The 12,405-nt window shown below is 48.3% G+C and overlaps 2 protein-coding genes across 2 annotated transcripts in view; both read right to left on the bottom strand.

The window, feature by feature from the left end:
- Positions 1–5,288, bottom strand: part of mtcl1 (microtubule crosslinking factor 1) — a 39,314-nt gene extending 34,026 nt beyond the window's left edge. Inside the window, exons 1-3 of the mRNA XM_076148320.1 lie at positions 4,081–5,288; positions 1,781–2,005; positions 1,509–1,667 (exon numbers count right to left, since the gene is read on the bottom strand). Of these exons, the coding sequence (XP_076004435.1) occupies positions 1,509–1,667; positions 1,781–2,005; positions 4,081–4,917 (1,221 nt within the window). The 5' untranslated portion in view covers positions 4,918–5,288. The remainder of the gene's footprint in view (positions 1–1,508; positions 1,668–1,780; positions 2,006–4,080) is intronic.
- A 457-nt stretch (positions 5,289–5,745) lies between these two features.
- On the bottom strand, positions 5,746–12,347 carry rab12 (RAB12, member RAS oncogene family). Its single transcript, XM_076148311.1, has 6 exons — positions 11,940–12,347; positions 10,885–10,945; positions 9,210–9,348; positions 8,822–8,911; positions 8,435–8,539; positions 5,746–8,161 (listed from the first exon to the last, which is right to left on the bottom strand). The coding sequence occupies exons 1-6, from the start codon at positions 12,172–12,174 to the stop codon at positions 8,054–8,056; spliced, it is 738 nt and encodes a 245-aa protein (XP_076004426.1). The 5' UTR covers positions 12,175–12,347; the 3' UTR covers positions 5,746–8,053.
- Positions 12,348–12,405: the final 58 nt, after the last annotated feature.

Here is a 12,405-nt window from a genome sequence, read left to right on the forward strand (position 1 = left end):
GTTTGAGCGACTCTGAGAGCAGAGGGCAGATTGTCAGATTCGGTCTCAGTCAAGTCATTTATCCCTAACTAAATGTTTTGAGCACATTAGTAAGCAGAACTGTCCCACCACCCACTGAGCTTTACAAACTGTTTGAATCAGGAATTAATGACTTTAATCTCTAACCTCCTCCAGAGACTTTGTCAATCCTATCGATTTATGCATTGCAAGATGATGCATCTCTGGTAAAGGGGAGGGTGGCGTAGTGTTTTTCTGGGACAAACCTCAAGGGAACGCCAAAGCACCTACAAATGATGAGGAGCCTCCATTCTGCCTGCTTGCTCCTTTTCTATGTATGACAGAGCCTGAGCCTCTCTCTGGTCTCGCATCAAACTAGTGACATTCTACTAACGTCTTCCTACGGCCAACAACAGCTACAACCAGAATCCGAATCTGCTGCATTTGCACATCCAAACGAGACATGGATTTCCTGTCTGTGTTCCAGCGTTTGCAGCTTGGGTGGGGAGCTAAAAACAACCCGGTGTAGCGAGCACCTCCAGTTAACTCACAGACAGAAACAGATTTGGCGTATAGATTTTCAAAGAGCGCTTCTCCTCCGTACTGACCTATTTAGAACAAGCAGAGTTGCGCAGAGGCGGTGCGGCTCAAGCTGAGGGGAATCAAACCCCGAGCGCACGTGTGTGTGTGTGCCTAAAGAGGGCCCTGGTCTCCACACAGGCCGGTCTGGCATTAGCCTACTTCTCCTCTGTGTTGCCAAACCGTATTTTTACCTGCTGATGTCAATAACCATAAGCCTAAGCTGGCTGAACCCAGGCAGCACTGAGAATAGCCTCTGAGCAACCTCCTTACAGGAAGAAGGCCCAAACACAGAGGAGGTTTAGAGCTCAGGGGCTGCATGGAGCGACTCCCTCAGGATGCAGATGAACATGGAGGACTTGCTTGGCTCAGCACGGCCTTAAGAATGAAACAAAGTAGACTCGGATGTTGCTCTGATTGTGTTGCCATCACCCACAGAGCAGTTGTTTCTAAAACGCTCTTGGGGAGCACTTAAGCCACTGATGAAAGTAATTTGCTGCAGTGACCCGGCTGATCAGGTCAGCCATCGCCATTGATTTGAACCAACATCGCATTAACTGAGATTTCCCTTTATCTTAGCGCCTTGGCTGGGATCTCTCTGAGGGGCTGGAAGCTCATCCGGAGCAGACAGACAGACAGACAGACAGCACAGCCACCAGCAGCCCACCATCGCTCACAATCTTACTTTTATAATCACAATCTCCTCTACTGTCATTTTCCACTGCGGGTCGGACGGCGTCTGCCACGGCCGTCATCATCGCTCACCACGCTGTCGCCGCTAATGGCTTCATCGCTCACTCACTGCCGAGCACACACAGATCCTGCGGCCAGAGTTATTCTTCATTCTCTTCTGTATGTTTGTATTTCACCTTGTTGAAAATCACCAACTTATTTGACCTTCTTCCCCTGAACGCCTCGCTCCACCCTCTCACCTCTTTGGTCCTCTCCAGCTCGTTGTGCAGAGCCTGTTTGGAGATCTCCACCTCGATGATGTTCTGCCTGAGCAGCTCGTTCTCGTCCTCGGCTCTGCTGCGCTTGTCCTCCACGCTCTCCAGCTCGTTGTGCAAACGCACAGACACATCTTTAGCCACCTGATGGTGTAGGAACATACAGGTAAATGGATTGATTTGAGCAATTCCAATTAAAAGGGTAAATCTGTTTTATTCTACATGTACAAATCTACATCTGATGAATCCAAACACACCTTCAGGTCTTGTTCCAGACTACGCAGCAGGTCTCCGTCCACGTGTCCCGTCTGGGCCACCCGCAGGCTCTTCTGCTCGGTCTTCCGTAGGCGGTACTGCAGGATGCGGCAGCTCTTGTTGGAGCGGTCCAGTTCCCTCCGCAGCTCCTGCAGCTGGTAGACCTCCTCCTCCAGGTAGCTGTCGCGGATCTCGTCCATCTCGGCTCGCAGCTCGTCCACTTCATCCTGAAGAACACACCGGGGGAGGGAGGGAGGGAGGGAGGGAGGGACAGGCAACAGCTGTTATTTTCAGCATTGAGATCAACAAAAACACAGATGATTCACTAGATTTGTGGCAGTTACTTTCATTTCTTACACCACTGATGTTCAGATTTATTAGTGTTAATTATAAAAATGTGGAATTTATGCTTGTTTTTATTTCTTAAGGTTCTAATGCAAAATGATGGTGAAGATTCTGAACAAAACTAAAATAAGGAGCAAGGCAAAACCTGTGAATAATGAAATGCTGAGATTTAGTAGACTGATTCAAATTTCCCATCTAACAAAGCAGAAACTAAATCTGTTTGTTCAGTAGATTTCTCCTGGGATTGAGGGCTTGAGTGGCAGCAGGTGAAAAGACAATTGAATACTAAAAGGGGGAAGGGAAGAGTGTCAATTAATGCAAACTGGATCCGTCCTCATTTAGAAAGCAAAGAGCACATTGTTATCTGAGGATGGAGCCCATGGCCTCCCAAAGGGTCAGAACAAATCAATGGCCAGGTTCAAAACAAAGCCAGAGGCAGCAAAGCATTGTGGGAGCAGAGACCATCGCTGCTGTTGATGCTCGGCGAGTGCCCCGTGTTAACACCCGCACTAAGATGTGTCTGTAATGGGTTTATCATGTGTGACCCTCTTTGGAGTGTGTAGGCGCTGGAACTAATTGAGAAATTAATATTTTTGCTTGTGAGGCAGCATGAACAGCAGCAGAGGAGAGGCAGTTTGGTGGCTGATCTGGTTATCTAAAGGCTTCTTTCTTCAATCATAGCCAACATTCCCATCAAGATTCATTGAAATCCATCAATCCAGAGGCAAACAGACATAACATCCTTGGTGGAGGTGAAATACTGTAACATAAATAAATAATGTTCCCCCTGAGCAGCAGAGGTGGCTGTGTGTGTGTGTGTGTGTGTGTGTGTGTGTGTGTGTGTGTGTGTGTGTGTGTGTGTGTGTGTGTGTGTGTGTGTGTGTGGGGGGCTCTCAGACAGTTTGGGGCTCGGGGGGTGGTGGTGGTTGAAGAGTTCACTCCAGAGACCCAGCTGGCAGACTGACAGACTGAACCATACACACACACACGGGACATCTGACTGTTATCAAGTCCTCTGGGATGAAGTCATTACAGCGGGAGCCAGTAAAGCTGATTAACTCTCTTGTGTGTATGCAGAGCCAGAGGGGTGTGGGGGGAGAGAGAGGGAGGGGAGGGAGGGAGAGAGGGAGGGGGGGAGGAAGCCACGTGTGATCAAGTTTGTAAAACACACAATTCAACATGGAAAAGCTTCATCTTAACGTATCAGAGAGAGAGATTACTTATCCATCCTCTCTCCTTTCCTACATCTCTCATCCTACACACAAGGGGGTGATGCTGCATTGTCACAGATAGAAAATAATAAAGGTTAATATTAATTTTCTTGATTTTTGGAGCTAATAATGACAGCAAAATCGAATTATAAAGGTTAACAGTCATCTCTACAGCTCCAATTTGAAAGTAATAAGGGAAAGGTGTTCCCTCCATGAGCCTGAGTACAATCTGTTCACATCCATCACCACAGGCACAGGATGTCACCATCTAATGCTCCGTATGCAACAAGGGGACAGGATATGTTGTTAAAAAGAAAACACTGAAGACATAAATGCAGCGGATAAAAAGGACAAAGAAAAAACCAGGACACGACAGAATGAAGACACCGTGATCCCATCAACAAAGGTCAAACCCACTGGGAAGCCCAGCAAGGTTAAAGAAGACGACATGATGGATGGAGAGCAGGGCTGAGCTGACAGCTGGGCTTCGGTGGAGAAGGCGGTTAAAGATTGTCATTTATAGCGTTTGGATGAAGTTGTTAATTAGAGAGCGTGCAGGTGGAAGTGTTGCTCAAGGACACTCAGTCAAAGAGGGTGATGGTGGGGTTTGAACCGGACACTTAGGTAATCAGCAACAGCGCCAGAGACATAATAGTTCCAGCTCACTAATACATGAAGTTAACTGCTGATTTACGCCTGGATTGATGGCGCATGTGTGTGTGAGTGTGTGTGTGTGTGTGTTTTACCTTGAGGTAGTCGTTTTCAGACCGCAGATCTTCCATCTCCCGCTGCAGGTCCTCCTCCGGTGCATCCTTGGTGCCTGGCAGTTTGGTTTGTGCGCTCGTTGACGGCTTCTCCTGCTTGCCTCTCTCTCCCGGTGCCGGAGACATGCTTCCCTTGGCGGTGGGAGTGGGAGAGGCGGCCGCTCCCGTCGCTTCTACCCTCTGCGGATGCTCCCCTCCCGGTTGATCCCGGTCACTCGAGCCGGTGCCGGACTCGGCGTCGCTACTGGCGGCCGCTGCCAGCCTCTGTTCGTCCGACAGCGGCTCGGACGGGCAGTCGGACAGGTCGGAGCTGCTGTCGGTCTGGCTGACTCGGCCGAGAGACGCTCCGGTCGGCACCCGGATCGGGGATCCATGGCTGAGTGGGCCGGGAGAACCGGGAGAACCGGGAGAACCGGGAGCTAGTTTCCCTTTCTTGCCTTTGGTGAGGGTCGGGCTGCTGGTGCTGTCCGGTTTGGTACCGGCGGCTTTGGGCTCAGTTGCCGCATGCTGGAGCACCTTAGTGGTCTTTTTCGAGATAGTGGACTTTGTGTTACTTCTTGCCGGGGCTGGTTTGTCTTTCACGCCCGGTGTGTTGCGCCTGGAGCTGCGGGCTGGATGAGCTGAGGGCACGGAGGGCGACGGCTGCTGCTGCTTGTTGAGTTTGGGGGATTTGGGCACGATGGCAGGTGGTTTGGCGGAGCGGGAGTGCACATCCTTGAGGAAAGGTCTGGCTGGGGAAGGCGCTCGGTTCAGCCTCTTCTTCTCCAACTGGTGGTTCGGCGGTTTTGTGTCGCTCCCAGAGCCATTGGAGCTCTCCATTATACACCGTCACCGGCAGAAAGGCGACGGAGGAAACGATCAATCCACAGCGCCGCGGAAAGCCTCTGACGTGCGACACCAGATGAACAGCCGGGTTTCACTGCCTTTTCCCCCGCCGGGCTGGCGATGCGCATCCTGCTGCTTCACTCCATCGTGTCTGCATTCACCAGGTTGTCATCGTCGCCCCCTCCGCCTGTAGCTCCCTGCGATGAAACCGAGGGATTACCGGATGACGGGCAGGTTGCATCTGCAGACGGCGCTCGCAGAGGCTCAAGTTGGAGTGAAAGGAAATCCCGTCAGCCGTCTGGTTCTTGCGCAGAGCGGCTCTCCATGTCCCTACGCTGGGCCTCCTGGACCCCCTGCACTCCTTCCCGCTCCTATCTGACGTGCAGGATCTGCAATCGCTGCGGTGTAAAGCTCGACGTCCGTGATTCTTTTTTTTTTCTTTAAATATATATATATATATTTTGGGTGACGCGCATGCGCTGTAGCCTCACAAACAGAGCCGAGCCGAGCACACCCCTGGTTTTCTCCGGGACTCTCTGCCTCGCTTTGGTGCGCATGTCCTAATGAGACACTCACACGCATTATTGGGTATTGAACACCTTCACATAAGAGAGCAGAGAATGATGCTGTCAGGAGGAGACGGAACCGACACCCTGCTGGCTCCCTCAGGTCCTCAGATCGATGTTTTTACTCCCTTCTTGTCCTGTTAAAAGGAGAAACCCACAGCATCTTTCCCCCCGCACTCGGGTTTCCTCCTGTGAATGACAGCAGCACCGAAACACCCCCATCTGGGAAACACACACTTCTCCACAGAGACATTAATCTGGTAATAAATATAGATTTCTTTATTTGCATTTCATTAGTCCAAGAATGCCACAAGTTATAAATACCACAAATCAGCTTTAAACATGCCAAATGCTTTCCAAAGACTTGAAACAGGTTTAATACAAAGTACATTTTTCGTTTTTTATCTCAAAAGGATACGCGTTAAAATGAAAAGCATTCTGAAATGTATATTTAAAACACTGAGTAGTGTAAGGCTTGGATATACGCAGAGACCGCAGGGTTAGAGGCAGAACACTAAAGGTCAGAGGGACGAATGAGAGAAACCTTGACAGCTGATTGGCTGTGGTGAAATGTGCTTTGATGACCGTGACCATTGTTTTGTAAAGGCTTTAACTCCACAGAACTAAACTCCAATGAACAGTTTATACAGTCCTTAGAAGGGTTTCGTCCTTGACTCACCACAGACCAGAGTCTTTTCCATCTGAATGAACATTTAACGACAAATCAAGGCCCCACAATGCCAACACTGCATTAATAACATCAACACAAAAGTATACTTGACCCCTATCAGCATCCAAAATACTGTCTTTAAGATTCAACACACACCAATTTAGGTTTTGCTGATATCTGAGCTGGACAAAGTTAGATCAGCTCCGCCTGCTTTGACTCTGGTTCTCTTGTTTACTTTTAGATTAGCTGTTTACCAGTTTGACAGCATGCATAGCTCGGTATTCATCAAAATGTGCAAGTAATGGGGGTTTCCCATCCTGGTCCGTAACAAAAACTACCCATCGTCAACAAAAATACGCAACAGCAAAATCTCCTCTAACAAGCTTTAAACTCTTCTTCAAGCAGGATTATAGGAACAGATAGGCTATTAAGGGGTTAGTTGTGAAATTCCAGGCGACTCAAATCAGCGATAAAAAGCCTGACGAACGAGCAGATGTGAGCCAATCAAAATGTCCTGAGTCTTTTAAATACTAAACAGACCCTCGGGTACTTCAAGCGTTTGCCCTTAGGGGGGTGGGATGGAGGTGGAACACACACTTCTGGTATCGTCTGCGATGGTCAGAGAACACGGAAAACATTTAAACTATATTACCCATGAAATGTTTGTGAGAAACAAAACAGGGACTCAATCTGTGTGTGTGTGTGTGTCCGTCTTACTGTCTCTATTCCATCTGAAAAACAAGTGACACACACAAGGAAGTCTCCCCTACAAACACAAACACTCCCTCCTCGACTACATCACCCACCTTTCCATGTATCTCCACCGAGGCTAGCTTGATCCTCATTAGTGCTATTCTGTTACCACTGCAGTCCTTCAGTGTCCATGCCGCCTCTCTGTGCAGTTCAGCATGTCAGCTTAACTAGGTAAGATGGATTGTAGTGCAAAAACATTACTAGTCATACGAAATGAGCCGTTCCAGCCGTTAATACTTTAAGGCAAAAGGGTTACAGTCTGATACGATCCCCCCCGCTCCACAGCCACAATAAGCCACCCTGCGAATTCTGCACCTCAAGTCTTGAGTCCAGTAATTACAGCGACGCCGCTACACCATTTATAACCCATATTTACATCATGTCAGTAACCAGACAAATATGTGCTTTTGTCTAACCCAAGTCAACGTGTCACTTGGTAATAATACCTAATAATAAGTGTAAAAAAAATGATGGTACCAAGACCCAGGATATCTAATTAAGCTGAGCAGATACGCCGTGTAGTCGTCCCTTATCTGGAGGATGGGACACTGCAGAGATGGAAGACGATCAGGGGGGGACAGGATATGTAATGACAGTTTTAAAAAGGAAAACAGGAACAGAACGGGCTGTACCATCCTCAGTAACTCCCCCCCTGAACAGAAACATGTGCAACGGCTACCAGAGGGCTCTCTACCTCCAAGGCACCTCGCCTCACGGTCCGAGGAATGAGGTAGTCTGGGTCACGTGTAGACAGGAGAAGAGCGGTGGGAAGAGCGGGATTCACCGGGATCTAGTTGTTAGTGTGATTTATGTCAGAGCGGACAGCTACAAAAAAAACAGGGGGACACACATGGGGGGGGGGGGAAGATGTTACAGTGTGATGGAGAGTCTGGGCCTCTTACAGCTGCAATCACATCCATGGATTGCAGACTGCTGCCATGCGCTTCCCTCTGGTGGACACATTGGTACATTGCATGTGTGAGTTGACTATCTGCTTGTGTGTGTGTGTGTGTGTGTGTGTGTGTGTGTGTGTGTGTGTGTGTGTGTGTGTGTGTGTGTGTGTGTGTGTGTGTGTGTGTGTGTGTGTGTGTGTGTGTGTGTGTGTGTGTGTGTGCGCGCGGCATGGGATCCACTCTGCCTCTCAGCAACAGCGCATGCGAGGAGGGGGCAACTCTGGAGGCACATCCGGTTCAGGCTGCAGAGACAGGACGCTGTTGGAAAGCTCCTGGTTGGGAATTTCCAGCGGCATCTGTTGCGTCAGGAAAAGCAGAAACACTACAGAGTCAATGGGTTTCAAGTTTAGGAACCAGCTTTACAGTGATGTATACCACTGAGACTGAGAGCCACAGCCTTGATTTAAATACAGAGACAGAGAGAGAAGTGAAATGGAGGAACAGATGAGTCACAGCTCCTGAATAGAAATAAATCCTGTGACTTTACAAAAGATGATGTAAAGAGAAGTGCTGTGGAAAGAAATATTGTAGAAATTCAAATAGCAGCACAGCACGTTCGGAACACACACCTTGCTTAGAATGTCATCTACGAGCTTCAGGAAGATCTCGTCCACGTTGAAATTATCCTTGGCGCTGGCTTCACAAAAGCGCATGCCACTTATCCGAGAGGCAAACTGGGAGAAAAGAGAGAGAGAGCCGGGTTAGCTGGGAGTCAGCGGGGAAATGATCGAACCATCCCATAATAAACATCAACGCTATGGATTTAATGGAGCGTTTTGAGAGGCATGTTTGCAAATGAGGGAGCTGCTGAAGGAGGACATCAGCAAGCGTTCTAAGAAGCAGGTAGAGAACAAATCAACCTTTTCTACTTTTTTGTAAGACAATCTGTTCATATACTGTTTATATCAGGACAGATCCGTCTGTGCTGTGTGAGAGCGGCCGGGTGCTGAACTCACCCTCTCTCCCTGCTGTCTGGAGATGATGCGATCTGTCTCACAGTCCAGCTTGTTCCCGACCAGCAGCAGCTCTGCTTCCTCCGAGGCATACTGACAAGAACAACAACACAGAACGCAGACAGAGAGGAGAGACACAAAGTCAATCGGCACAAATCCCATGAAGGATTCCTATTACGACTTGACGTGTTTTCACATTAAACACGATGTAAGGGCGAGACTTCACATCTGCAGGGGTTTGGAATATTGTGTTGATGTAAAATTCAAAGAGTGTGGATGTGTCCCATGCACTGCACTCGTCCAGACGGATCAGGATCTGAGAGGAGAGCAGGCCTGCAGACTGCAGCAGGGACGTCTGGGCTGGATTCCTGCAGCCTCACACTTTATTTACCTTGTCTATCATCTTCATCCACTTGGGAAGGTCCTCAAAGGTCTCCTGCTTGGTGATGTCATACACCACCACTATTCCTTTAGCCCCTCTGTAGTAGGCTGATGTGATGCTGTTGAACCTCTCCTGGCCTGCAGTGTCCCTGCATGGAGTGAATCAGATCACAGAGTGTGAAGAACAAGGCCCTTACACAGGAAGTGATCGGCCCATTCAGGGAATTCTTCTCTATTGTTTGTTATTATGGAATCATTGCTGACACATTTAGACACCCTTGTATTGTTTACTCGGAAACAACTCTTCATTTTAAGGCGTTCAGGGGAACAAAGATGTCTAAAGTTGCCGCTAAAGTGATGCGATGCTTAAGCCGGTCATTTGGCCGAGCAGCATGACGGCGGTTGATGCTCCACTCAGAGTGCAGTGTTCCGTACCTTCAGCCAGCCACAGCCTCTCCCTTCCCCCCGTGACTCACAGTCAGGCTCATGAGCAGAAGCGTCGCGCGGCAGCGTTAGGGTTAGAGCGGGCGGGCAGTGACGGACCAGAGCGGGCGGCGAGACAAGACAGAGCGAAGGGCAGCCATCCTGAACGCACAAGCGGAGGACGGGCAGGGGTGGGGGGGTCATTAGGTGTGAGGGGGGCGATGGGAGGGGGGCAAGTTGTTAGTGGACAGGACAAATGCGTTAGTGCAATGGGTCATGGCACACACACACACACACTCACACTCACACTCTCTCTCACACACACACACACACACACACACACACACACACACACACACACACACACACACACACACACACACACACACACACACACACACACACACACACACACACACACACACACACACACACACACACACACACACAAGCCAGATGTTTGACATTCAAATCTTTGTTGTGGCTTGTGAGTCGACAACATCTAATGTTTTATCGGAAAATGTTATAACGGCCTATTTAAAGACTACTTATGTCTATATGAGCTGTAAATGTGTCGTATTCCTTTACAACAGACAAACAATGAGAGAATACATTTGAATCATTACTTATTAAACATTTGGAACACAAACCCAGCATAGAAAGAGTGGATTTGAATGTTAGGTGATCTTATTTCATACAGTATCACTATCAGGTGGAGTGTTTCTGAGGGAACACATCGTACTATAGACAATAAATCCTGCGGGTCAATCAGAGGAGAGAAGAGAGGAACATTTAGAGACCGAGCCGGCAAACAACCAATATCATTATATCTTGTTGTTTAAAAGTAACTACTACTACTAAGTTTATTTACATTTTTCCTCAACACCAGTTTGATTGACATAACTGGGAATTTATGAATAAGCGTCTGTATTTTGAAAAGGAACTCTTATCCTAACATCTTGAGCCAATCACAGGTTGTGGACTGGAGACACTTGTCGCTCCACGAGTCGAGCCTGGCAGCAACATTCTCACTTGAGCTCCACATTCATGCAGTCGGGCGGTGAGATAAAAACATTCTGTCACATGTTCTGTTTGTTTTGGCAATGCAGAACATCGACTCGAGCCTCGTCTGCAAAGCACCAAGCAAGCCAGCAGCAGCAGCAGCTTTGTTAGTCGGGCCTTAGGGGCAGCGGGACACACAGGAAATTGAACGCAACGTGCTGCAGATTAAAGCAGATGAGGAGCTCTGTTGACTCACTCACCAGATCTGAAGTCTGATCTTCTTCCCTCTCAGCTCCACTATCTTGATCTTGAAGTCGACGCCTACAGGGGGAATCCAAACACACATGAGGACAAGGAGAAACAGAAGGAGAAGTAGAAGCAGCACCACTTCCTGTGTCCTTTAATGAAGGGCTACTTGGTCAGTTCTGCTGCACATCCGCTTTGATCCCTCGACCTGACTGACCTTCATATAAAAGACTGACTGAGATATTTCCAGCCAGTCTGTTCCCTGATTGCTCGTCCCCTCTGTGGGCCGTGACAGCAGGGGCACAATAGAGGCACGGCGCTCTCACAACAGGAGAGCTGTGTCACGGGAACGACAGGGGACGAAATAGATCTCTGCCATTGCAGCTGCCTGTGTGGGACTATTCTGGGAACTGACACCATGGCAGACTTCCATATTCATCACAGAGCTGTTTAGCCTGATACACATACAAACAAGTCCCGTGAACTTCAGTCTATAAGCACGGCACACTAACTTCATAATTGGTGACCGTCTGTTTTGAGAGGTTGATGAATTAAACACAATTAACTAGACAAACTGGTGAAAGTGTGTTGAAGGAACAGGATCAGTGTACGAACTCACTAACCAGGGACAAGGTGTGCTGTGTGTTAATAGCTGTTTGTAATGATTTACTCTCCCCTTTTTTACATAAATAATGGATCAGAATGTTAAAATATACACGATCCATACAACAGCCGCTTCAAAACTGAAACATTTAACTACTTTTACAAGCCCGTGATATAAGAAAAGGAAAGACTATCCCTGTTACTGTAGGAGCTTCAAATCACAGACTGGTAGCTAGGGGCTAATAACACTAGCTAGAATGTAGCTGTTTTTAGCTTAACTTGGCTAACTACACCTCCAAGTTCATTCTACTCAGGGTCTTTACACAATAACCCGCAATAAAGGTATACATTCTTAATAGGCGCCGCTTTTGGTGAAATAAGTTCTAGTGTCTTCCAGCAAAGAGACCGAGCCCGGGCTGTCAACAAAGTAGGCACAAACAAGTCCAACAAACACTCCGGTTCTTACCTACGGTGGACTTGCAAGCTTCGCAGAAAGTGTCGTCGGTGAATCTTTCCATGATGCTCGTTTTACCGACACCACGGGAGCCGATGATGATAATCTGAAGTTTAAAATCAGCGGGTCTGGGGGGAATCTTCTTGCGGCGCGACTGTGCCCCCAGAGCCGGGGACAAGTTCGCGGAGCCCCGGCCGCCACCGCCGCCAACCCCGGCCCTCCGCGGTATGTCATATCTCGAATCCATCAGTAATTCCACATTTGAAATTAAATTAAAGAACAAACAAGTTGGCTTAAACTAGAATACAATGTGTCGGAGTCTCTAAATTGGAACTTTCCTTCGTCTGTAGAAGTTTGTGAAAGTTTCTCACTCGTTATGAGTTGTTGTTCTGCCATTAGACACCAGAGAGCTACGTGACGTCATCAACCACGCCACAAATCACAAATTTCCGCTTCCGTCGCACGAGTTGTTTGTTTG

Source organism: Genypterus blacodes, unplaced genomic scaffold, assembly GCF_046128005.1.
Source record: "Genypterus blacodes isolate CSIRO-AG114 ecotype Tasmania unplaced genomic scaffold, CSIRO-AGI_Gbla_v1 ptg000005l_1, whole genome shotgun sequence".
NCBI classification, from domain to species: domain Eukaryota; kingdom Metazoa; phylum Chordata; class Actinopteri; order Ophidiiformes; family Ophidiidae; genus Genypterus; species Genypterus blacodes.

Excerpts from the sequence above, each read along its gene's own strand:
- rab12 (XM_076148311.1), bottom strand. The coding sequence starts at position 12,174 with ATGGATTCGAGATATGACATACCGCGGAGGGCCGGGGTTGGCGGCGGT. Across the intron at positions 9,349-10,884 it reads AAGATCAGACTTCAGATCTG|GGACACTGCAGGCCAGGAGA; the intron begins GTGAGTGAGTCA and ends CACTCCATGCAG. Across the intron at positions 8,162-8,434 it reads TAGATGACATTCTAAGCAAG|ATGCCGCTGGAAATTCCCAA; the intron begins GTGTGTGTTCCG and ends CTGACGCAACAG.